The sequence below is a fragment of the Bombina bombina genome, chromosome 5 (assembly GCF_027579735.1).
Source record: "Bombina bombina isolate aBomBom1 chromosome 5, aBomBom1.pri, whole genome shotgun sequence".
NCBI classification, from domain to species: domain Eukaryota; kingdom Metazoa; phylum Chordata; class Amphibia; order Anura; family Bombinatoridae; genus Bombina; species Bombina bombina.
Window position 1 is genome coordinate 913,806,244 of NC_069503.1, and position 25,419 is coordinate 913,831,662.

Sequence of the window (25,419 nt, forward strand, 5' to 3'; positions counted from 1 at the left end):
TATGCTTACCTGATAATTTTTTCTTCTGATGGAAAGAGTCCACAGCTCCCCACCCGTAATTTTATGTGGGGCGTCCTTATATTCTTCTGGTACCTTTCACCCTGATATTTCTTCTACTGTTCCTTGTTCCTCTGCAGAATGACTTTGGGATGAGGGGAGTGGGAGGAGTATTTAAGCCTTTGGTTGGGTTGTCTTTGCCGCCTCCTGGTGGCCAGGTTCTTATTTCTCAAAAGTAATGAATGCAGCTGTGGACTCTTTCCACCAGAAGAAAAGGAAATTATCAGGTAAGCATAATTTATGTTTTTAGCAAAAAAGACAAAATTCCAGAGGAAATCCAAAGTTTAAAAGCAAAACTTTATTCCATATCATTAAAATACAGGATAGAAAGACTGGTTGACTTGTCTTACGCATTTAGGGCAGTATTCATAGACTTGAATATATTTTCTCAGGGTTATTAGATGGGTTTCATAGCAAGGTCTCCCACAGTAAGGTTTTTTTTATTTTCTGTCCAATGTTCCAAGGAATCCTATAAAAGGTCAAGATTTTTTTCCAGACTGTCTTTGCAGGAACATGGAATGGGATTTTATTCAAATCTCTTCATTGTTCCAAAGAGAGTATTTACTTTTAGACTAGTTCTGGATCTGAAAACCCTCAGCAAGTTTGTAAAGTTTCCATCTTTCAAAAGGTAAATTATTCCGACTATTCTGCTGCAGCTATTTGGTTTTCTTAGCATACTTTTACCAAATTCTACCATTTTGATGTTCTTGCGTCTTTGGTAGAAAGATTCTTTAGGCAGTTGTCTGTTTGATTTTTTGCCTGTATGATTTACTTTTTAAGTACATTAAAAAAATTTTTTTTATTATTGGGGTTGTAGAATTAATTTATCAGTGAAAAAAGATGATGTTCTTAAATGTGTCCCTTTATTTTATTACTCATGGACTCCACAGCTTGGATATTAGTTCCCAGGAGTAATGGATCATGGACTCTCACCACCTGTATGAAAGAATACATAATTTATGCTTACCTTATAATTAATTTCTTTCATAGTGGTAAGAAGTCCCACGAGACCCCACCCTATGTTTTTATGGTTAATTTCTTTTTGAGCACATCCTTTTTTCCATGCTCCTTTTATGGCTGTTATTCCTTTTTCTTCCTCACTATGCTTGTCTATACATTAGACTGAGGTATGTGGGAAGGGTTTTATAGGGCTCTTCAGATTTGGGAAACTTTGCATTCTTGTGGTAGAGAGGAGTAGCTAGGAGTAAGGAATTGTGGACTTTCACCACCATGAAATTAATTTATTAGGTAAGCATAAATTGTTTTCTGCCGAGGCCAATTAGTAATAGTTATATATGACTTACTAGAGTGTGCAACCAATGACTCTGTGGAATATAGTTGTGTCTGCACTTCCATGTTTAACATGATTTAAAAGCCCACAATATTCATAATTAAATTACATAAAATGAGAACAAAATAAATAGTGAAAATATATTGCAAATGTTGTTTTACTACAAGTAATGCAACAATTTATATTAATATCTCAGTTTTGTACAAATATAATGCTATAGTTTCATATGAAAATAGTTTATCGTTTGAAGAAAAAAAAAAGATGTTCTCATTTGCTGTGATGTGCTTATTTGTATTTTTTGTTTTGTTCATGAAGAATAAAAGTTATAGTAACCAAATTGTATTTATTTTGCAGAGTAATAGCTATCCACCAATGTCAGACCCATACATGCCTAATTATTATGCTCCATCCATTGGATTTCCTTATTCACTTAGTGAGGCACCATGGTCCACAGCTGGTGACCCACCAATGCCATATTTGACAACCTATGGACAGATGAGCAATGGGGAACACCACTTTATACCTGATGGAATATTTAGCCAACATGGAGCATTAGGGAACACAACACCCTTCCTTAGCCAGCATGGGTTTAATTTTTTTCCTGGTAATGCAGACTTCTCTACGTGGGGGACAGGTGGATCTCAGGGACAATCAACGCAAAGTTCTGCATATAACAGTAGCTATGGTTATCCACATAGTTCTCTAGGTAGAGCTATAGCTGATGGGCAAGCTGGATTTGGCAGTGACACACTGAACAAGGTGTCAGGCATTAACAGCATTGAACAAGGAATGACAGGACTTAAAATTGGAGGGGATGTGACAGCTGCTGTAACAAAAACTGTAGGCTCTGCTTTGGCTAGTGCAGGGATGAACAGCATTGCAGCAAATAGTGTGCCCCCAGTTAGTAGTTCAGCACCTAAGCCAACCTCATGGGCTGCCATAGCTCGAAAGCCTGCAAAGCCTCAGCCGAAACTTAAACCTAAAGGCAATCTTGGTATTGTTAGTACTGCTATTCCTCCTCCGCCTATAAAACATAATATCAATATTGGAACTTGGGATGATAAAGGGACAGTAGTAAAGACGACACCTACTCAACCAGTTCTGCCTCCTCAGTCTCTAATTCAACAGCCTCAGCCATTAATTCAACCTCTACCAATGGTGCAAAACCAACTGCCTCAACAGCAGCTTCAGCAACAACAAGGACCTCAGCAGCAGGCCCCACCACATCAGGTACAGCAGCTTCAGAATCGCTGGGTTGCTCCTAGAAACAGGGGAGTGGGCTTCAATCAGAACAATGTATCGGGCAATGAAAACTTTAATTTAGGTATTGTGTCTGTTAGTTCCTCACCATCTGGTATTGAGGTTCACCCAGTACTGGAAAAACTTAAGGCCATAAACAACTACAATCCCAAAGACTTTGATTGGAATTTAAAAAATGGACGTGTGTTTATAATTAAAAGCTACTCTGAGGACGATATTCATCGTTCTATCAAGTATTCTATTTGGTGTAGTACTGAACATGGTAATAAACGTTTGGATGCTGCTTACCGATCTTTGAATGGAAAAGGCCCACTTTATTTACTCTTCAGTGTGAATGGAAGTGGACATTTTTGTGGTGTAGCTGAGATGAAGTCTATGGTGGACTATAATGCATATGCTGGAGTCTGGTCCCAGGACAAATGGAAGGGAAAGTTTGATGTAAAGTGGGTTTTTGTCAAAGACGTTCCCAACAACCAGCTGCGGCATATTCGTTTAGAAAATAATGATAATAAACCTGTTACCAACTCAAGGGACACTCAAGAGGTACCCCTAGAAAAAGCAAAGCAAGTTCTTAAAATAATTGCTACTTTCAAGCATACAACTTCTATCTTTGATGACTTTGCACACTATGAAAAGCGTCAAGAAGAGGAAGAAGCCATGCGTAGAGTAAGTCTATAGTAATTTAATTCCTTAATGTGTTTGACAAATGTACTTTCAACACCATGCCATTGACATTTAATGTACAATTTCATAAAGATTGAGGGGAAAAAGGAGTGTGTTAATACAGTTACTGAAATTAGCATTTTAAAGGTGCAGTTCATCTTCACCCAAATAAAACCCTAATTTTTAAATCTGTTATCTGGAAAAAGGTCACTACACATAATTTAGTCAGAAGAAAAAAAGGTTATTAATCCACTCAGTGTTAAAGATGCGGAAAAGCCTTATTACTTCTGCTTATAGCTCTGAATACTTAACCAAATAATTTCATAGTCTGTGGCAAAGCTGAAAAATGTAGCAGCTAGAAATTGTATTTAAAGTTTAGGAGGCAGTACTCTAATACTCTACACAAATGAATATAAGTAGACTGAAAGTTAGGAGCGAGAAGTAAAATTCAAGGAACTGTTGCTTCTTAGCCATTGGTTTAGCACACATTTAATTTTATATATAGATAATATATATAGATATACATTCACCCAGAGACTGACAGCAATAATAACAATTTATGTTTTATGTAGGCTTTTCATACAGTCTAATATTTCAAGTACTAAATCTAAAAAAAATGTAGTTTACTTAAAAATTAGGGCAATTTATGAAGTGGTCTCTATCCTGTTAAAGGGAAACTAAACACAATTTTTTTATTTCATGAATCAGATAGAGCATGCAATTTTAAGCAACTTTCTAATTTACTCCTATTATCAATTTTTCTTTGTGTTCTTGCTATCTTTATTTGAAATGCAGGAATGTAAAGCTTAGGAGCCGGCCCATATAACGTTCAGTAACCTGGATAGCGCTTGCTGATTGGTGGCTAAATGTAGCCACCAATCAGCAAGCGCTATCCAGGTTACTGAACGTTAAATGGGCCGGCTCCTAAGCTTTACATTCCTGCTTTTCAAATAAAGACAGCAAGAGAATGAAGAACAATTGATAATAGGAGACAATTGGAAAGTTGCTTAAAATTGCATGCTCTATCTGATTCATGAAAGAAAAAAATTGGGTTTAGTATCCATTTAAGTGTTAAACCTTTTGTGAGCAGATTTTTATATTTTCTTTATAAATTGGGGTAAAGAGAAAAATCTATAAATCAAGGTTTAAGGGACACTGAACCCAAATTTTTTCTTTCGTGATTCATATAGAGCATGACATTTTAATCAACTTTCTAATTTACTCCTATTATCAATTTTTCTTCGTTCTCTTGCTATCTTTATTTGAAAAAGAAGGCATCTAAGCTTTTTTCTTGGTTCAGAACTCTGGACATCATTTTTTATTGGTGGATGAAATTATCCACCAATCAGCAAGGACAACCCAGGTTGTTCACCAAAAATGGTCCGGCATCTAAACTTTTCCAAGAGAATAAAGAAAATTTGATAATAGGAGTAAATTAGAAAGTTGCTTAAAATTTCACGCTCTATCTGAATCACGAAAGAAAAAATTTGGGTTCAGTGCCCCTTTAACATAACTGAAGAGCCAGTTACATTCTTTTGAACTTTTGAGCCAAAAAGTGTGGCATTACACTTTAACATTTTGTTTTTTTGGCAATATTATTTCTCTTGTTAAGTGTGTTCAGTCCACGGGTCATCCATTACTTATGGGATATATTCTCCTCCCCAACAGGAAGTTGCAAGAGGATCACCCAAGCAGAGCTGCTATATAGCTCCTCCCCTCACATGTCATATCCAGTCATTCTCTTGCAAGTCTCAACATAGAAGGAGGTCCGCGAGAGGAGTGGTGTTTTATACTTAATTTATTTCTTCAATCAAAAGTTTGTTATTTTTAAATGGCACCGGAGTGTGCTGTTTTTCTCTCAGGCAGTATTTAGAAGAAGAATCTGCCTGCGTTTTCAATGATCTTAGCAGACGTAACTAAGATCCACTGGCTGTTCTCGCACATTCTGAGGAGTGGGGTAACTTCAGAAAAGGGAATAGCATGCGAGGTCCCCCGCAAATGAGGTATGTGCAGTAATATTTTCTAGGAATGGAATTGACTAAGAAAACACTGCTGTTACCCATATGATGTAAGTACAGCCTTTAATGCAGTAGTAGCAACTGGTATCAGGCTGTTAAATGTATGCGCAGTTGAGTTATTTTCTAGGGATTAGAATTTGACTGAGAAAATACTGTTAATACTGAAATAAATGTATGAGCCTTAACTGCAGTAGAAGCGACTGGTAGCAGGCTTAGTGATAACTTTGCATAACACTGGAAAGTTGTTTTTAAAACGTTTACTGGCATGTTATTCGTTTTGTGAGGTACTTTGGTGATAAATCGTATATTTCTGCATAGAAACCGTTGTAACAGGTCTCCCACTGTTGTAATATGAGTGGGAGGGGCCCTTTTTTAGCGCCTTGTTGCGCAGTTAAAATTCTTGCACAGTCTTCCTGATTCTTCGTCCTTGATCCAGGACGTCTCCAGAGGGCGCAGGGGTCTTCAAAATTTATTTTTGAGGGAGGTAATCAGTCACAGCAGACCTGTGACAGTGTGTTTGACTGTGATAAAAGCGTTAAATCTTAAATTTATTATCCGTTTTTGGGTATTGAGGGGTTAATCATCCGTTTGCTAGTGGGTGCAATCCTCTGCTAAATTCATACATTTACTGTTAAAATTGTTGGCTATAACTGAATTAGTTCATTGTTATTTCAACTGTGACAGTTTTTTTGTGTTTTTTTTAAAAGCGCTGCAGCGTTTTTTCTATTGCTTGTAAATTTATTGAAAGATTTTTTCCAAGCTTGCTAGCCTTCATTGCTAGTCTGTTTAAACATGTCTGATACAGATGAATCTGCTTGTTCATTATGTTTAAAAGCCAATGTGGAGCCCAATAGAAATATGTGTACCAATTGTATTGATGTTACTTTAAATAAAAGTGAGTCTTTACCGGTAAAGAAATTATCACCAGACAACGAGGGGGAAGTTATGCCGCCTAACTCTCCTCACATGTCAGTACCTTCGCCTCCCGCTCAGGAGGTGCGTGAGATTGTGGCGCCAAGTACATCAAGGCCCTTACAAATCACTTTGCATGATATGGCTACTGTTATGAAAGAAGTATTATCTAATTTGCCTGAGTTAAGAGGCAAGCGCGATAGCTCTGGGTTTAGAACAGAGCGCGCCGATGACACGAGAGCCATGTCCAATACTGCGTCACAATTTGCAGAACATGAGGACGGAGAGCTTCATTCTGTGGGTGACGGATCTGATCCGGGGAGACCGGATTCAGAAATTTCAAATTTTAAATTTAAGCTTGAGAACCTCCGTGTATTGCTAGGGGAGGTGTTAGCGGCTCTGAACGATTGCGACACGGTTGCAATCCCAGAGAAATTATGTAGGCTGGATAAATACTATGCGGTACCGGTGTGTACTGACGTTTTTCCTATACCTAAAAGGCTTACAGAGATTATTAGCAAGGAGTGGGATAGACCCGGTGTGCCCTTTTCCCCTCCTCCGATATTTAGAAAAATGTTCCCAATAGACGCCACCACACGAGACTTATGGCAGACGGTCCCTAAGGTGGAGGGAGCAGTTTCTACTTTAGCCAAGCGTACCACTATCCCGGTGGAGTATAGTTGTGCTTTCTCAGATCCAATGGATAAAAAATTAGGTTACCTTAAGAAAATGTTTGTTCAACAAGGTTTTATATTACAGCCCCTTGCATGCATTGCGCCCGTCACTGCTGCAGCAGCATTCTGGTTTGAGTCTCTGGAAGAGGCTATTCACACAGCACCATTGGATGAGATTATGAACAAGCTTAAAGCCCTTAAGCTAGCTAATGCATTTGTTTCGGATGCCGTTGTGCATTTAACCAAACTAATGGCTAAGAACTCCGGATTCGCCATCCAGGCGCGCGGAGCGCTATGGCTTAAATCCTGGCCAGCAGATGTAACTTCTAAATCTAAATTGCTTAATATTCCTTTCAAAGGGCAAACCTTATTCGGGCCCGGCTTGAAAGAAATTATTGCTGACATTACTGGAGGTAAGGGTCACACCCTTCCTCAGGACAGGGCCAAATCAAAGGCCAAACAGTCTAATTTTCGTGCCTTTCGTAATTTCAAGGCAGGAGCAGCATCAACTTCCTCCGCTCCAAAACAGGAAGGGACTGCTACTCGTTACAGACAGGGTTGGAAAGGCAACCAGTCCTGGAACAAGGGCAAGCAGGCCAGAAAACCTACTTCTGCCCCTAAGACAGCATGAAGAAAGGGCCCCCTATCCGGAAACGGATCTAGTGGGGGGGGGCAGACTTTCTCTCTTTGCCCAGGCCTGGGCAAGAGATGTCCAGGATCCCTGGGCGCTGGAGATCATATCTCAGGGATACCTTCTGGACTTCAAAACTTCTCCTCCACAAGGGAGATTTCATCTGTCAAGGTTATCAACAAACCTAATAAAGAAAGAGGCATTTCTACGATGTGTACAAGACCTCTTAGTAATGGGAGTGATCCACCCGGTTCCGCGGACGGAACAAGGGCAAGGTTTTTACTCAAATCTGTTTGTGGTTCCCAAAAAAGAGGGAACCTTCAGGCCAATCTTGGACCTGAAGATCTTAAACAAATTCCTAAGAGTTCCATCGTTCAAAATGGAAACTATTCGAACCATCCTACCCATGATCCAAGAGGGTCAGTATATGACCACAGTGGACTTGAAGGATGCCTACCTTCACATACCGATTCACAAGGATCATTATCGGTACCTAAGGTTTGCCTTTCTAGACAGGCATTACCAATTTGTAGCTCTTCCCTTCGGGTTGGCTACGGCCCCGAGAATTTTTACAAAGGTTCTGGGCTTGCTTCTGGCGGTACTAAGACCGCGAGGCATAGCGGTGGCTCCGTACCTAGACGACATCCTGATACAAGCGTCAACTTTTCAAAATGCAAAGTCTCATACAGAGATAGTTCTAGCATTTCTGAGGTCGCATGGGTGGAAAGTGAACATGGAAAAGAGTTCTCTGTTCCCACTCACAAGGGTTCCCTTTCTAGGGACTCTTATACATTCTGTAGAGATGAAGATTTACCTGACGGAGTCCAGGTTATCAAAAATCCTAAATGCTTGCCTTGTCCTTCATTCCATTCCAAGCCCATCAGTAGCTCAGTGCATGGAAGTAATCGGCTTAATGGTCGCGGCAATGGACATAGTGCCATTTGCGCGCCTACATCTCAGACCGCTGCAACTATGCATGCTAAGTCAGTGGAATGGGGATTACTCAGATCTGTCCCCTTTACTAAATCTGGACCAGGAGGCCAGAGATTCTCTTCTCTGGTGGTTGTCGCGGGTTCATCTGTCCAAAGGAATGACTTTTCGCAGACCAGATTGGACGATTGTAACAACAGATGCCAGCCTACTAGGCTGGGGTGCAGTCTGGAACTCCCTGAAGGCTCAGGGATCGTGGACTCAGGAGGAGAAACTCCTCCCAATAAACATTCTGGAATTAAGAGCAATATTCAATGCTCTTCTAGCTTGGCCTCAGTTAGCAACACTGAGGTTCATCAGATTTCAGTCGGACAACATCACGACTGTGGCTTACATCAATCATCAAGGGGGAACCAGGAGTTCCCTAGCGATGTTGGAAGTCTCGAAGATAATTCGCTGGGCAGAATCGCACTCTTGTCACCTGTCAGCGATCTACATCCCAGGCGTGGAGAACTGGGAGGCGGACTTTCTAAGTCGCCAGACCTTTCATCCGGGGGAGTGGGAACTTCACCCGGAGGTGTTTGCTCAACTGATTCTTCGTTGGGGCGAACCGGAGCTGGATCTCATGGCATCTCGCCAGAACGCCAAGCTTCCTTGTTACGGATCCAGGTCCAGGGACCCGGGAGCGGTGCTGGTAGATGCACTAGCAGCCCCTTGGGTTTTCAACATGGCTTATGTGTTTCCACCATTTCCGTTGCTACCTCGACTGATTGCCAGGATCAATCAGGAGAGAGCATTGGTGATTCTGATAGCGCCTGCGTGGCCACGCAGGACCTGGTATGTAGACCTAGTGGACATGTCGTCCTGTCCACCATGGTCTCTGCCTCTGAGGCAGGACCTTCTAATTCAGGGTCCTTTCAACCATCCAAGCCTAATTTCTCTGAGGCTGACTGCATGGAGATTGAACGCTTGATTCTATCAAAGCGTGGTTTTTTCGGAGTCGGTTATTGATACGTTAATACAGGCTCGGAAACCTGTTACAAGAAAAATTTACCATAAAATATGGCGTAAATATTTATATTGATGTGAATCCAAGAGTTACTCATGGAGTAAGGTTAGGATTCCTAGGATATTGGCTTTTCTACAAGAAGGTTTAGAAAAGGGTTTATCCGCTAGTTCGTTAAAGGGACAGATTTCTGCTCTGTCTATTCTTTTACACAAACGTCTGGCAGAGAATCCAGACGTCCAGGCTTTTTGTCAGGCTTTGGCTAGGATTAAGCCTGTGTTTAAAACTGTTGCTCCTCCGTGGAGCTTAAACTTGGTTCTTAGAGTTCTTCAGGGTGTTCCGTTTGAACCCCTTCATTCCATTGATATCAAGCTTTTATCTTGGAAAGTTCTGTTTTTGATGGCTATTTCCTCGTCTCGAAGAGTCTCTGAGTTATCTGCCTTACATAGCGATTCCCCTTATCTGATTTTTCATTCAGACAAGGTAGTTCTGCGTACTAAACCTGGGTTTTTACCTAAGGTTGTTTCTAACAGGAATATCAATCAAGAGATTGTTGTTCCTTCACTGTGTCCTAATCCTTTTTCAAAGAAGGAACGTCTTTTGCATAATCTGGACGTAGTCCGTGCCCTGAAGTTCTATTTACAGGCAACTAAAGATTTTCGGCAAACTTCTTCTCTGTTTGTCGTTTATTCTGGTCAGAGGAGAGGTCAAAAGGCTTCGGCCACCTCTCTCTCTTTTTGGCTTCGTAGCATAATACGTTTAGCCTATGAGACTGCTGGACAACAGCCTCCTGAAAGAATTACAGCTCATTCCACTAGAGCTGTGGCTTCCACCTGGGCCTTTAAGAATGAGGCCTCTGTTGAACAGATTTGCAAGGCTGCAACTTGGTCTTCACTTCATACCTTTTCAAAATTTTACAAATTTGACACTTTTGCTTCTTCGGAGGCTGGTTTTGGGAGAAAGGTTCTACAGGCAGTGGTTCCTTCTGTTTAATGTTCCTGCCTTGTCCCTCCCATCATCCGTGTACTTTAGTTTTGGTATTGGTATCCCATAAGTAATGGATGACCCGTGGACTGAACACACTTAACAAGAGAAAACATAATTTATGCTTACCTGATAAATTTATTTCTCTTGTAGTGTGTTCAGTCCACGGCCCGCCCTGTCTTTTTTGAGGCAGTTCTAAATTTTAATTAAACTCCAGTCACCACTGCACCCTATAGTTTTTCCTTTCTCGTCTTGTTTTGGTCGAATGACTGGATATGACATGTGAGGGGAGGAGCTATATAGCAGCTCTGCTTGGGTGATCCTCTTGCAACTTCCTGTTGGGGAGGAGAATATATCCCATAAGTAATGGATGACCCGTGGACTGAACACACTACAAGAGAAATAAATTTATCAGGTAAGCATAAATTATGTTTTTGTGCTGCTACTCATCTTCAGGGGGCCTTTTACAATAGTATTGCAGTGCATCCAGCAAAACTATGATCTGAGGTGATCTGTCACCTATTATCTGAATACTACCTTGGTAAGTTACTGTAAAAGTAGCTGTTTGCATGCCACTTGGCAGTGTCTAAATAAAGGTTGCTTCCTTCTGTTGTGTTGCTGTAGGATAACATATCAGCCAAGTCTTAACTTTTCCAATACTAACATCCTTTTTACTGCAGTTAGTTTTTCAGTAGCTAAACTCTTCCACTACTTGCCTTATTTGGAGGAGCTAATCCAGGCTTAAAGGGACAGTGTACACTTAATTTATTTAGGCATTAATGTTTTCTACAGCATTCATAAATATAGTCCATCTGAATAAGATATTTTAAGGGACAGTCTAGTCAAAATTAAACTTTCATTATTCAGATAGGACTTAGAATTTTAATCAACTTTCCAATTTACTTTTATCATCAAATTTGCTTTGTTACCTTGGTATTCTTAGTTTAAACTAAACCTAGGTAGATTGATATGCTAATTTCTAAGGCCTTGAAGGCCGCCTCTTGTCACATGCTTTTTTAATTGCTTTTCACAACACGTCCGGGGAGTTAAGATGTAGCACAACACAGTACTAAATGCAAGTCAATAGATAATAGTCATGTGATCAGGGGGCTGTCAGAATATGCTTAGATACAAGGTAATCACAGAGGTAAAATGTATATTTATATAACTGTCTTGGTTATGCAAAACTGGAGAATGGGTAATAAAGGGATTATGCATCTTTTAAAACAATAAAAATTATATTGTAGACTGTCCCTTTTAAGTACAGCATATTTTGTTTGTTATAATATTTGTGTGTGCATTTCAAGCCCCCTAAGCAAGCCTTGAAGTGTCAAAAACATGTTTGCCTGCTTGCTCTCACAGTGTTCGGCTCACTCCCTGCCTGTTTCGGCTTTGTGCATGCACTGGGGTTTCCATGATGTCACTAGTAGTGTAGAAAAAAGTGTGACAGGGTTCCATATAAGCTTGTGCACAGCTAGTACCAGGTACTTTATTTATTTAGTTTTATATATATATGTGTGTGTATGTATATGTATATATATATATATATATATATATATATAAACAAGTTAGTCATTTAGAAAAGGCACTCCATAAAAAATAGCAGCCTCCAGGGTGCACTTCAAGATAGTAATCCAATATGCAAACGTAGAAAAAAAGGCACTCACTGGAAAAATTAACTTAGCTTTTAATAAATAATTAAGTTAAAAGCTAAGTCTTAATTTTTCCAGTGAGTGCCTTTTTTCTACGTATATATATATATATATATATATATATATATATATATATATATATATATATATATATATATACATATATATATATATATATATATATGTGTGTATATGTGTATATATAATGTGTGTGTGTGTATATATATATATATATATATGTGTGTGTGTGTATGTATATATGTGTGTGTATATTTATATATATATATATATATATATATATATATATATATATATCTATATATCAGTGCTTGATTGTCCTGGGCTTAGCACCCCCACAATGTGCTCTTTTGTCGAGCTCACTACTAGCATATTAACATTTGCCCTAGCAGCGGGCAGAAAATAAACATTTTCCTCTCTGTGCCTCTACTAACAGTAAACAGGCTAGTGCAGCACAGACAGCAGTCGCACAAACTCACACAGAAAGGCTGCTGTGACAATGTCAGCCATATGCAGGATGTGTCTCCTCCCCTCACACCACCCTCCCTTTGCTCGGTCCTACACATAAAACAGCTTTATTTGCAGAAATATTGTGTAATGTGCATAATACACATTATGCAACACCCATTTTGGATCCTCCTTTTTGTCACTTTTAGAGTCAGTGGAACATTAGCCATAGCAACTGGTTACAAATGTCAACTCCCATCCTGTGGGTCAATCTTGTGCACTCACTGAAATTAGCATGCACTTTTAACATGAACTATCGCACTTACTCTGTTTGTACATGCACGGATCATCGGTTCATTAAAATAATCAGATTGGGGCGGGGCATGCCCATTGACGATTGTTGACCTTTTCTAAGGGCATTCCTGAGGGGAATTTCAATCTAAAAGTTAATAAACTTTAAAGAATTCTATTCATATGGTAATTGTAAGCATTTAATTATTTTGTGCATTGCACACTGAATACAATATTTTGATCGTAAACCCCAGACAACAAGGTTAGATTCTGTCATAAAATTAATATAAAATATTAAATAAATTAATTTTTCATAAAAAGGGGCAAAATAAATCATTAAAATATATTGCAATGCTATTTTATTATGCATAGCTCAACATTTTGGGTGCTGGCTGTCCCCAAATAGGGTTTTATTTCTAAGTCATCCTTGATACAAATTTTTCAACAGTCTAATCAGTGGCTTAAACTTAAAGGGACAGCCTACTTGAAAATGTTGTTTACAAAGACAGATAATCTCTTTATTATCCATTCCCCAGTTTTGCATAACCAATTTTCTTCTTTATGGTAGTGTATATTACATGCAGTTATATGAAAATCGGTGTACACTGTCCCTTTAATATTGCCTAAAATTTTAGCCAGGTGGTCAGTAAAATAAGCCGGGTTGAGCACCAACTAAAAAGGTCTTGGAAAACACTAGGCTAAAATGCAAAGCTGTCAAAAGAACTGAGATAATCACAGAGGTAAAACGTGTATTAATATAACATTATGTTATATTAATACACTTTTTACCTCTGTGATTATCTCAGTTCTTTTGACAGCTTTGCATTTTAGCCTAGTGTTTTCCAAGATCTTTTTAGTTGGTGCTCAACCCGGCTTATTTTACTGACCACCTGGCTAAAATTTTAGGCAATATTAAAGGGACAGTGTACACCGATTTTCATATAACTGCATGTAATATACACTACCATAAAGAAGAAAATGCTCAGATACTGATCTAAAAACCCTGTATAAAACCTTTAAAAAAAACTTACTTAGAAGCTCCCAGTTTAGCACTGTTGATGAGGTTAGGCTGGGACACAGTGAAAGAGGCTGGGAAACCAAAAGGAGCAGATACCCCCTTCCCTGCATCTGAAAAGACAGATAACATAAACAGAAACCAGCAGGAGTCTGCAAATGCGTGTATATCTGACACTGTGGGGCTTGGTTAGGAGTCTCAAAATCATCACAATGTTATTAAAAAAAAAAATAAGCAAAACTATAAATTGTTACAAAAACACTCCCCAGATGGGCTATATAAATGGATAATCTACAAAACATTAATGCAAAGAAAAATCTATTAAACAATGTCCCTTTAAATTAAAATTAGCTAATATTAAAAATGCTCAATCTTTATTGCACAAATTATCATTAAATACATTTGTTCAATTTTGCAATTAATTTGTGCTTTACATAGCAGAAAATTATGTAATATTAGATATTACAATGCCCCCACCCGGCTACTTCATTATGCCACCTAGCTGGCAACATTTTCTGTGGAGAATACTGTTAGCCAATCAATACTGACTCATAAATAACCCCACGGGAGTGGGCACAGTGTTATCTATATGGCACACATGAACCGTCTAGCTGTGAAAAACTGTCAAGATGCAGTTGACTTAAAGCCTTCAAAGTGCTTAGAAATTAGCATATGAGCCTACCTAGGTTTAGCTTTCAACAAAGAATACCAAGAAAACAAAGCAAATTTGATAATTAAAGTAAATTGGAAAGTTGTTTAAAATTGCATGCCCTGTTTGAATCATGAAAGTTACATTTTGACTAGATTGTCCCTTTAATAGAAATCATTGCACTTTGTATTATTCATAATTTTAAATGGATTTTACCTTTATTATTATTATATCCTGTCACAGCCCTACAAGGGGCGCTGGGGTCTCTACGGGAAAGCATATTTTGTTTGATAGCACACATCTACTAAAATAACATGTTGGTTTACTATTAAAGGGACAGTCTAGGGCAAAATAAACTTTCATGATTCAGATATAGCATGTAATTTCTCCAACATAGGTGTGTCCGGTCCACGGCGTCATCCTTACTTGTGGGATATTCTCTTCCCCAACAGGAAATGGCAAAGAGCCCAGCAAAACTGGTCACATGATCCCTCCTAGGCTCCGCCTTCCCCAGTCATTCTCTTTGCCGTTGCACAGGCAACATCTCCACGGAGATGGCTAAGAGTTTTTTGGTGTTTAAATGTAGTTTTTATTCTTCAATCAAGAGTTTGTTATTTTAAAATAGTGCTGGTATGTACTATTTACTCTGAAACAGAAAGGAGATGAAGATTTCTGTTTGTAAGAGGAAAATGATTTTAGCAACCGTTACTAAAATCGATGGCTGTTTCCACACAGGACTGTTGAGATGAATTAACTTCAGTTGGGGGAAACAGTGAGCAGACTTTTGCTGCTTGAGGTATGACACATTTCTAACAAGACTTGGTAATGCTGGAAGCTGTCATTTTCCCTATGGGATCCGGTAAGCCATTTTCTTAATTTTTAATATAAGAATAAAGGGCTTCACAAGGGCTTTAAAGACTGGTAGACATTTTTCTGGGCTAAAACGATTACTTTATAAGCATATTTAATGGTTTATAACTTTGAAGAGTTATTTTAATCTTGGGAATTCTGTTAAAAAAACGGCAGGCACTGTATTGGACACCTTTTTCATTGGGGGCCTTTTCTAGTCATAGGCAGAGCCTCATTTTCGCGCCACTAATGCGCAGTTGTTTTTGAGAAGCATGGCATGCAGATGCATGTGTGAGGAGCTCAGATCCACTGAAAAAGCTTATTGAAGGCGTCATTTGGTATCGTATTCCCCTCTGGGCTTGGTTGGGTCTCAGCAAAGCAGATACCAGGGACTGTATAGGGGTTAAATGTAAAAACGGCTCCGGTTCCGTTATTTTAAGAGTTAAAGCTTTCAAATTTGGTGTGCAATACTTTTAAGGCTTTAAGACACTGTGGTGAAATTTTGGTGAATTTTGAACAATTCCTTCATACTTTTGCGCATATTCAGTAATAAAGTGTGTTCAGTTTAAAATTTAAAGTGACAGTAACGGTTTTATTTTAAAACGTTTTTTGTGCTTTGTTATCAAGTTTATGCCTATTAACATGTCTGAACTATCAGATAGACGATGTTCTGTATGTTCGGAAGCCAAGGTTCCTCTCCATTTAAATATATGTGATGAATGTGACAAACAAAGTAGGGACAATGATGCCACTGATAATAATGTTGCCCAAAATGATTCCTTAAGTGAGGGGAGTAAGCATGGTACTGCATCATCTCCTTCTATGTCTACACCAGTCTTGCCCACTCAGGAGGTCCCTAGTGCATCTAGTGCGCCAATCCTCCTTACTATGCAACAATTAACGGCTGTAATGGATAATTCTATTAAAAACATTTTAGCCAAAATGCCCACTTATCAGCGAAAGCGCGACTGCTCTGTTTTAGATACTGAAGAGCATGAGGACGCTGATGATAATGGTTCTGACATGCCCTTACACCAGTCTGAAGGGGCCAGGGAGGTTTTGTCTGAGGGAGAAATTTCAGATTCAGGAAAAATTTCTCAACAAGCTGAACCTGACGTTATTACATTCAAATTTAAATTGGAACATCTCCGCGCTCTGCTTAAGGAGGTGTTATCTACTCTGGATGATTGTGACAATTTGGTCATTCCAGAGAAATTATGTAAGATGGACAAGTTCCTAGAGGTCCCGGTGCCCCCCGAAGCTTTTCCTATACCAAAGCGGGTGGCGGACATTGTAAATAAAGAATGGGAAAGGCCCGGCATACCTTTTGTCCCTCCCCCTATATTTAAGAAATTATTTCCTATGGTCGACCCCAGGAAGGACTTATGGCAGACAGTCCCCAAGGTCGAGGGGGCGGTTTCTACTCTAAACAAACGCACCACTATCCCTATAGAAGATAGTTGTGCTTTCAAAGATCCTATGGATAAAAAATTAGAGGGTTTGCTTAAAAAGATGTTTGTTCAGCAAGGTTACCTTCTACAACCAATTTCATGCATTGTTCCTGTCACTACAGCAGCGTGTTTCTGGTTCGAAGAACTAGAAAAGTCGCTCAATAAAGCATCTTCTTATGAGGAGGTTATGGACAGAGTTCAAGCACTTAAGTTGGCTAACTCTTTTACCTTAGACGCCACTTTGCAATTAGCTAGATTAGCGGCGAAAAATTCAGGTTTTGCTATTGTGGCGCGCAGAGCGCTTTGGCTAAAGTCTTGGTCAGCGGATGTGTCCTCCAAGAACAAATTGCTTAACATCCCTTTCAAGGGGAAAACGCTGTTTGGTCCTGACTTGAAAGAGATTATTTCAGACATCACTGGGGGAAAGGGCCACGCCCTTCCTCAGGATAGGTCTTTTAAGGCTAAAAATAAAACTAATTTCTCCAACATAGGTGTGTCCGGTCCACGGCGTCATCCTTACTTGTGGGATATTCTCTTCCCCAACAGGAAATGGCAAAGAGCCCAGCAAAGCTGGTCACATGATCCCTCCTAGGCTCCGCCTACCCCAGTCATTCTCTTTGCCGTTGTACAGGCAACATCTCCACGGAGATGGCTTAGAGTTTTTTAGTGTTTAACTGTAGTTTTTATTATTCAATCAAGAGTTTGTTATTTTAAAATAGTGCTGGTATGTACTATTTACTCTGAAACAGAAAAGAGATGAAGATTTCTGTTTGTATGAGGAAAATGATTTTAGCAACCGTTACTAAAATCCATGGCTGTTCCACACAGGACTGTTGAGAGGAATTAACTTCAGTTGGGGGAACAGTGAGCAGTCTTTTGCTGCTTGAGGTATGACACATTCTAACAAGACGATGTAATGCTGGAAGCTGTCATTTTCCCTATGGGATCCGGTAAGCCATTTTTATTCAGACAGTAAATAAGGGCTTCACAAGGGCTTATTAAGACTGTAGACATTTTCTGGGCTAAATCGATTCATATATTACACATATTTAGCCTTGAGGAATCATTTAATCTGGGTATTTTTGTTAAATAATATCGGCAGGCACTGTTTTAGACACCTTATTCTCTAGGGGCTTTCCCTAATCATAGGCAGAGCCTCATTTTCGCGCCGGTATTGCGCACTTGTTTTTGAGAAGCATGACATGCAGTCGCATGTGTGAGGAGCTCTGATACATAGAAAAGACTTTCTGAAGGCTTCATTTGGTATCGTATTCCCCTTTGGGCTTGGTTGGGTCTCAGCAAAGCAGATACCAGGGACTGTAAAGGGGTTAAAGTTAAAAACGGCTCCGGTTCCGTTATTTTAAGGGTTAAAGCTTCCAAATTTGGTGTGCAATACTTTTAAGGCTTTAAGACACTGTGGTGAAATTTTGGTGAATTTTGAACAATTCCTTCATACTTTTTCGCAATTGCAGTAATAAAGTGCGTTCAGTTTAAAATTTAAAGTGACAGTAACGGTTTTATTTTAAAACGTTTTTTGTACTTTGTTATCAAGTTTATGCCTGTTTAACATGTCTGAACTACCAGATAGACTGTGTTCTGAATGTGGGGAAGCCAAGGTTCCTTTTCATTTAAATAAATGTGATTTATGTGACACTGAAAATGATGCCCAAGATGATTCCTCAAGTGAGGGGAGTAAGCATGGTACTGCATCATTCCCTCCTTCGTCTACACGAGTCTTGCCCACTCAGGAGGCCCCTAGTACATCTAGCGCGCCAATACTCCTTACTATGCAACAATTAACGGCTGTAATGGATAATTCTATCAAAAACATTTTAGCCAAAATGCCCACTTATCAGCGTAAGCGCGACTGCTCTGTTTTAGATACTGAAGAGCATGAGGACGCTGATGATAATGGTTCTGAAATGCCCCTACACCAGTCTGAGGGGGCCAGGGAGGTTTTGTCTGAGGGAGAAATTTCAGATTCAGGGAAAATTTCTCAACAAGCTGAACCCGATGTGATTACATTTAAATTTAAGTTGGAACATCTCCGCGCTCTGCTTAAGGAGGTATTATCCACTCTGGATGATTGTGAGAATTTGATCATCCCAGAGAAACTATGTAAAATGGACAAGTTCCTAGAGGTCCCGGGGCTCCCAGAAGCTTTTCCTATACCCAAGCGGGTGGCGGACATTGTAAATAAAGAATGGGAAAGGCCCGGTATACCTTTCGTCCCTCCCCCCATATTTAAAAAATTGTTTCCTATGGTCGACCCTAGAAAGGACTTATGGCAGACTGTCCCCAAGGTCGAGGGAGCGGTTTCTACTTTAAACAAACGCACCACTATACCCATAGAAGATAGTTGTGCTTTCAAAGATCCTATGGATAAAAAATTAGAAGGTTTGCTTAAAAAGATGTTTGTTCAGCAAGGTTACCTTCTACAACCAATTTCATGCATTGTCCCTGTCACTACAGCCGCGTGTTTCTGGTTCGATGAGCTAGTAAAGGCGATCGATAGTGATTCTCCTCCTTATGAGGAGATTATGGACAGAATCCGTGCTCTCAAATTGGCTAATTCTTTCACCCTAGACGCCACTTTGCAATTGGCTAGGTTAGCGGCGAAGAATTCTGGGTTTGCTATTGTGGCGCGTAGAGCGCTTTGGTTGAAATCTTGGTCAGCGGATGCGTCTTCCAAGAACAAACTCCTTAACATTCCTTTCAAGGGGAAAACGCTGTTTGGCCCTGACTTGAAAGAGATTATCTCTGATATCACTGGGGGTAAGGGCCACGCCCTTCCTCAGGATAGGTCTTTCAAGACCAAAAATAAACCTAATTTTCGTCCCTTTCGTAGAAACGGACCAGCCCCAAGTGCTACGTCCTCTAAGCAAGAGGGTAATACTTCTCAAGCCAAGCCAGCCTGGAGACCAATGCAAGGCTGGAACAAGGGAAAGCAGGCCAAGAAACCTGCCACTGCTACCAAGACAGCATGAAATGTTGGCCCCCGATCCGAGACCGGATCTGGTGGGGGGCAGACTCTCTCTCTTCGCTCAGGCTTGGGCAAGAGATGTTCTGGATCCTTGGGCACTAGAAATAGTCTCCCAAGGTTATCTTCTGGAATTCAAGGGGCTTCCCCCAAGGGGGAGGTTCCACAGGTCTCAATTGTCTTCAGACCACATAAAGAGACAGGCATTCTTACATTGTGTAGAAGACCTGTTAAAAATGGGAGTGATTCATCCTGTTCCATTAGGGGAACAAGGGATGGGGTTCTACTCCAATCTGTTCATAGTTCCCAAAAAAGAGGGAACGTTCAGACCAATCTTAGATCTCAAGATCTTAAACAAGTTTCTCAAGGTTCCATCGTTCAAAATGGAAACCATTCGAACAATTCTTCCTTCCATCCAGGAAGGTCAATTCATGACCACGGTGGATTTAAAGGATGCGTATCTACATATTCCTATCCACAAGGAACATCATCGGTTCCTAAGGTTCGCATTCCTGGACGAGCATTACCAGTTCGTGGCGCTTCCTTTCGGATTAGCCACTGCTCCAAGGATTTTCACAAAGGTACTAGGGTCCCTTCTAGCGGTGCTAAGACCAAGGGGCATTGCAGTAGTACCTTACTTGGACGACATTCTGATTCAAGCGTCGTCCCTTCCTCAAGCAAAGGCTCACACGGACATAGTCCTGGCCTTTCTCAGATCTCACGGATGGAAAGTGAACGTGGAAAAGAGTTCTCTATCTCCGTCGACAAGGGTTCCCTTCTTGGGAACAATAATAGACTCCTTAGAAATGGGGATTTTTCTGACAGAGGCCAGAAAAACAAAACTTCTAAACTCTTGTCAAACACTTCATTCCGTTCCTCTTCCTTCCATAGCGCAGTGCATGGAAGTAATAGGTTTGATGGTAGCGGCAATGGACATAGTTCCTTTTGCGCGCATTCATCTAAGACCATTACAACTGTGCATGCTCAGTCAGTGGAATGGGGACTATACAGACTTGTCTCCGAAGATACAAGTAAATCAGAGGACCAGAGACTCACTCCGTTGGTGGCTGTCCCTGGACAACCTGTCACAAGGGATGACCTTCCGCAGACCAGAGTGGGTCATTGTCACGACCGACGCCAGTCTGATGGGCTGGGGCGCGGTCTGGGGATCCCTGAAAGCTCAGGGTCTTTGGTCTCGGGAAGAATCTCTTCTACCGATAAATATTCTGGAACTGAGAGCGATATTCAATGCTCTCAAGGCTTGGCCTCAGCTAGCAAAGGCCAAGTTCATACGGTTTCAATCAGACAACATGACGACTGTTGCGTACATCAACCATCAGGGGGGAACAAGGAGTTCCCTGGCGATGGAAGAAGTGACCAAAATCATTCAATGGGCGGAGACTCACTCCTGCCACCTGTCTGCAATCCACATCCCAGGAGTGGAAAATTGGGAAGCGGATTTTCTGAGTCGTCAGACATTTCATCCGGGGGAGTGGGAACTCCATCCGGAAATCTTTGCCCAAATTACTCATCTGTGGGGCATTCCAGACATGGATCTGATGGCCTCTCGTCAGAACTTCAAGGTTCCTTGCTACGGGTCCAGATCCAGGGATCCCAAGGCGACTCTAGTAGATGCACTAGTAGCACCTTGGACCTTCAAACTAGCTTATGTATTCCCGCCGTTTCCTCTCATCCCCAGGCTGGTAGCCAGGATCAATCAGGAGAGGGCGTCGGTGATCTTGATAGCTCCTGCGTGGCCACGCAGGACTTGGTATGCAGATCTGGTGAATACGTCATCGGCTCCACCATGGAAGCTACCTTTGAGACGAGACCTTCTTGTTCAAGGTCCGTTCGAACATCCGAATCTGGTCTCACTCCAGCTGACTGCTTGGAGATTGAACGCTTGATCTTATCAAAACGAGGGTTCTCAGATTCTGTTATTGATACTCTTGTTCAGGCCAGAAAGCCTGTAACTAGAAAAATTTACCACAAAATATGGAAAAAATATATCTGTTGGTGTGAATCTAAAGGATTCCCTTGGGACAAGGTAAAGATTCCTAGGATTCTATCCTTTCTTCAAGAAGGATTGGAGAAAGGATTATCTGCAAGTTCCTTGAAGGGACAGATTTCTGCCTTGTCTGTGTTACTTCACAAAAAGCTGGCAGCTGTGCCAGATGTTCAAGCCTTTGTTCAGGCTCTGGTTAGAATCAAGCCTGTTTACAAACCTTTGACTCCTCCTTGGAGTCTCAACTTAGTTCTTTCAGTTCTTCAGGGGGTTCCGTTTGAACCCTTACATTCCGTTGATATTAAGTTATTATCTTGGAAAGTTTTGTTTTTGGTTGCAATTTCTTCTGCTAGAAGAGTTTCAGAATTATCTGCTCTGCAGTGTTCTCCTCCTTATCTGGTGTTCCATGCAGATAAGGTGGTTTTACGTACTAAACCTGGTTTTCTTCCAAAAGTTGTTTCTAACAAAAACATTAACCAGGAGATAGTCGTACCTTCTTTGTGTCCGAAACCAGTTTCGAAGAAGGAACGTTTGTTGCACAATTTGGATGTTGTTCGCGCTCTAAAATTCTATTTAGATGCTACAAAGGATTTTAGACAAACATCTTCCTTGTTCTCTTTTTGGATTAAAAGCATCATCAGATTGGCTTACGAGACTGCCGGACGGCAGCCTCCTGAAAGAATCACAGCTCATTCCACTAGGGCTGTGGCTTCCACATGGGCCTTCAAGAACGAGGCTTCTGTTGATCAGATATGTAGGGCAGCGACTTGGTCTTCACTGCACACTTTTACCAAATTTTACAAGTTTGATACTTTTGCTTCTTCTGAGGCTATTTTTGGGAGAAAGGTTTTGCAAGCCGTGGTGCCTTCCATTTAGGTGACCTGATTTGCTCCCTCCCTTCATCCGTGTCCTAAAGCTTTGGTATTGGTTCCCACAAGTAAGGATGACGCCGTGGACCGGACACACCTATGTTGGAGAAAACAGAATTTATGTTTACCTGATAAATTACTTTCTCCAACGGTGTGTCCGGTCCACGGCCCGCCCTGGTTTTTTAATCAGGTCTGATAATTTATTTTCTTTAACTACAGTCACCACGGTATCATATGGTTTCTCCTATGCAAATATTCCTCCTTAACGTCGGTCGAATGACTGGGGTAGGCGGAGCCTAGGAGGGATCATGTGACCAGCTTTGCTGGGCTCTTTGCCATTTCCTGTTGGGGAAGAGAATATCCCACAAGTAAGGATGACGCCGTGGACCGGACACACCGTTGGAGAAAGTAATTTATCAGGTAAACATAAATTCTGTTTTTCGTCCCTTTCGCAGAAACGGACCAGCCTCAAATTCTACATCCTCTAAGCAAGAGGGTAATTCTTCTCAAACCAAGCCAGCCTGGAGACCGATGCAAGGCTGGAACAAAGGTAAGCAGGCCAAGAAGCCTGCTACCGCTACCAAGACAGCATGAGATGCTGGCCCCCGATCCGGGACCGGATCTGGTGGGGGGCAGACTCTCTCTCTTCGCTCAAGCTTGGGCAAGAGATGTTCAGGATCCTTGGGCGCTAGAAATAGTTTCTCAAGGTTATCTCCTGGAATTCAAGGAACTACCCCCAAGGGGAAGGTTCCACAGGTCTCAATTGTCTTCAGACCAAATAAAAAGACAGGCATTCTTACATTGTGTAGAAGACCTGTCAAAAATGGGAGTGATTCATCCTGTTCCATTAGGAGAACAAGGGATGGGGTTTTACTCCAATCTGTTCATAGTTCCCAAAAAAGAGGGAACATTCAGGCCAATTTTGGATCTCAAGATCCTAAACAAATTTCTCAGGGTTCCATCGTTCAAAATGGAAACCATTCGGACAATTCTTCCTACCATCCAGGAAGGTCAATTCATGACCACGGTGGATTTAAAGGATGCGTATCTACATATTCCTATCCACAAGGAACATCATCAGTTCCTAAGATTCGCCTTTCTGGACAAGCATTACCAGTTTGTGGCACTTCCATTCGGATTAGCCACTGCTCCAAGAATTTTCACAAAGGTACTAGGGTCCCTTCTAGCGGTGCTAAGGCCAAGGGGCATTGCAGTAGTACCTTACTTGGACGACATACTAATTCAAGCGTCGTCTCTGCCACAAGCAAAGGCTCATACGGACATTGTCCTAGCCTTTCTCAGATCTCACGGGTGGAAAGTGAACGTAGAAAAAAGTTCTCTATTCCCGTCAACAAGAGTTCCCTTCTTGGGAACAATAATAGACTCCTTAGAAATGAAGATTTTTCTAACAGAAGCCAGAAAATCAAAACTTCTAAGCTCTTGTCAAGTACTTCATTCTGTTCTTCTTCCTTCCATAGCGCAGTGCATGGAAGTAATAGGTTTGATGGTTGCGGCAATGGACATAGTTCCTTTTGCGCGAATTCATCTAAGACCATTACAACTGTGCATGCTCAGACAGTGGAATGGGGATTATACAGACTTGTCCCCGACGATCCAAGTAGATCAGAGGACCAGAGATTCACTCCGTTGGTGGCTGACCCTGGACAACCTGTCTCAAGGGATGAGCTTCCGCAGACCAGAGTGGGTCATTGTCACGACCGACGCCAGTCTGGTGGGCTGGGGCGCGGTCTGGAAATCCCTGAAATCTCAGGGTCTATGGTCTCGGGAAGAATCTCTTCTCCCGATAAACATTCTGGAACTGAGAGCGATATTCAATGCTCTCAAGGCTTGGCCTCAACTAGCAAAGGCCAAATTCATAAGGTTTCAATCAGACAACATGACGACTGTTGCATATATCAACCATCAGGGGGGAACAAGGAGTTCCCTGGCGATGGAAGAAGTGACCAAAGTAATTCAATGGGCGGAGATTCACTCCTGCCACTTGTCTGCAATCCACATCCCAGGAGTGGAAAATTGGGAAGCGGATTTTCTGAGTCGTCAGACATTGCATCCGGGGGAGTGGGAACTCCATCCGGAAATCTTTGCCCACATAACTCAATTATGGGGCATTCCAGACATGGATCTGATGGCGTCTCGTCAGAACTTCAAGGTTCCTTGCTACGGGTCCAGATCCAGGGATCCCAAGGCGACTCTAGTAGATGCACTAGTAGCGCCCTGGACCTTCAACCTAGCTTATGTATTCCCACCGTTTCCTCTCATTCCCAGGCTGGTAGCCAGGATCAATCAGGAGAGGGCTTCGGTGATCTTGATAGCTCCTGCGTGGCCACGCAGAACTTGGTATGCAGACCTGGTGAATATGTCATCGGCTCCACCATGGAAGCTACCTTTTGAGACGGGACCTTCTTGTTCAAGGTCCGTTCGAACATCCGAATCTGGCCTCACTCCAACTGACTGCTTGGAGATTGAACGCTTGATTTTATCAAAGCGTGGGTTCTCAGATTCTGTCATTGATACTCTTATTCAGGCTAGAAAGCCTGTAACTAGAAAAATTTACCATAAAGTATGGAAGAAATATATCTGTTGGTGCGAATCGAAAGGATTCCCATGGAACAGGATAAAAATTCCTAAGATTCTATCCTTTCTACAAGAGGGTTTGGAGAAAGGATTATCTGCAAGTTCTTTGAAGGGACAGATTTCTGCTTTATCTGTTTTACTTCACAAAAAGCTGGCGGCTGTGCCAGATGTT

At 41.2% G+C, this 25,419-nt stretch overlaps 1 protein-coding gene across 2 annotated transcripts in view; it reads left to right on the top strand.

The window, feature by feature from the left end:
• YTHDF3 (YTH N6-methyladenosine RNA binding protein F3) overlaps positions 1-25,419 on the top strand; it is an 83,752-nt gene that overhangs the window by 35,234 nt on the left and 23,099 nt on the right. For both annotated transcript variants that reach the window (XM_053715074.1, XM_053715073.1), the window contains exon 4: positions 1,703-3,274. In XM_053715074.1, coding sequence (XP_053571049.1) covers positions 1,703-3,274 — 1,572 coding nt within the window. The remainder of the gene's footprint in view (positions 1-1,702; positions 3,275-25,419) is intronic.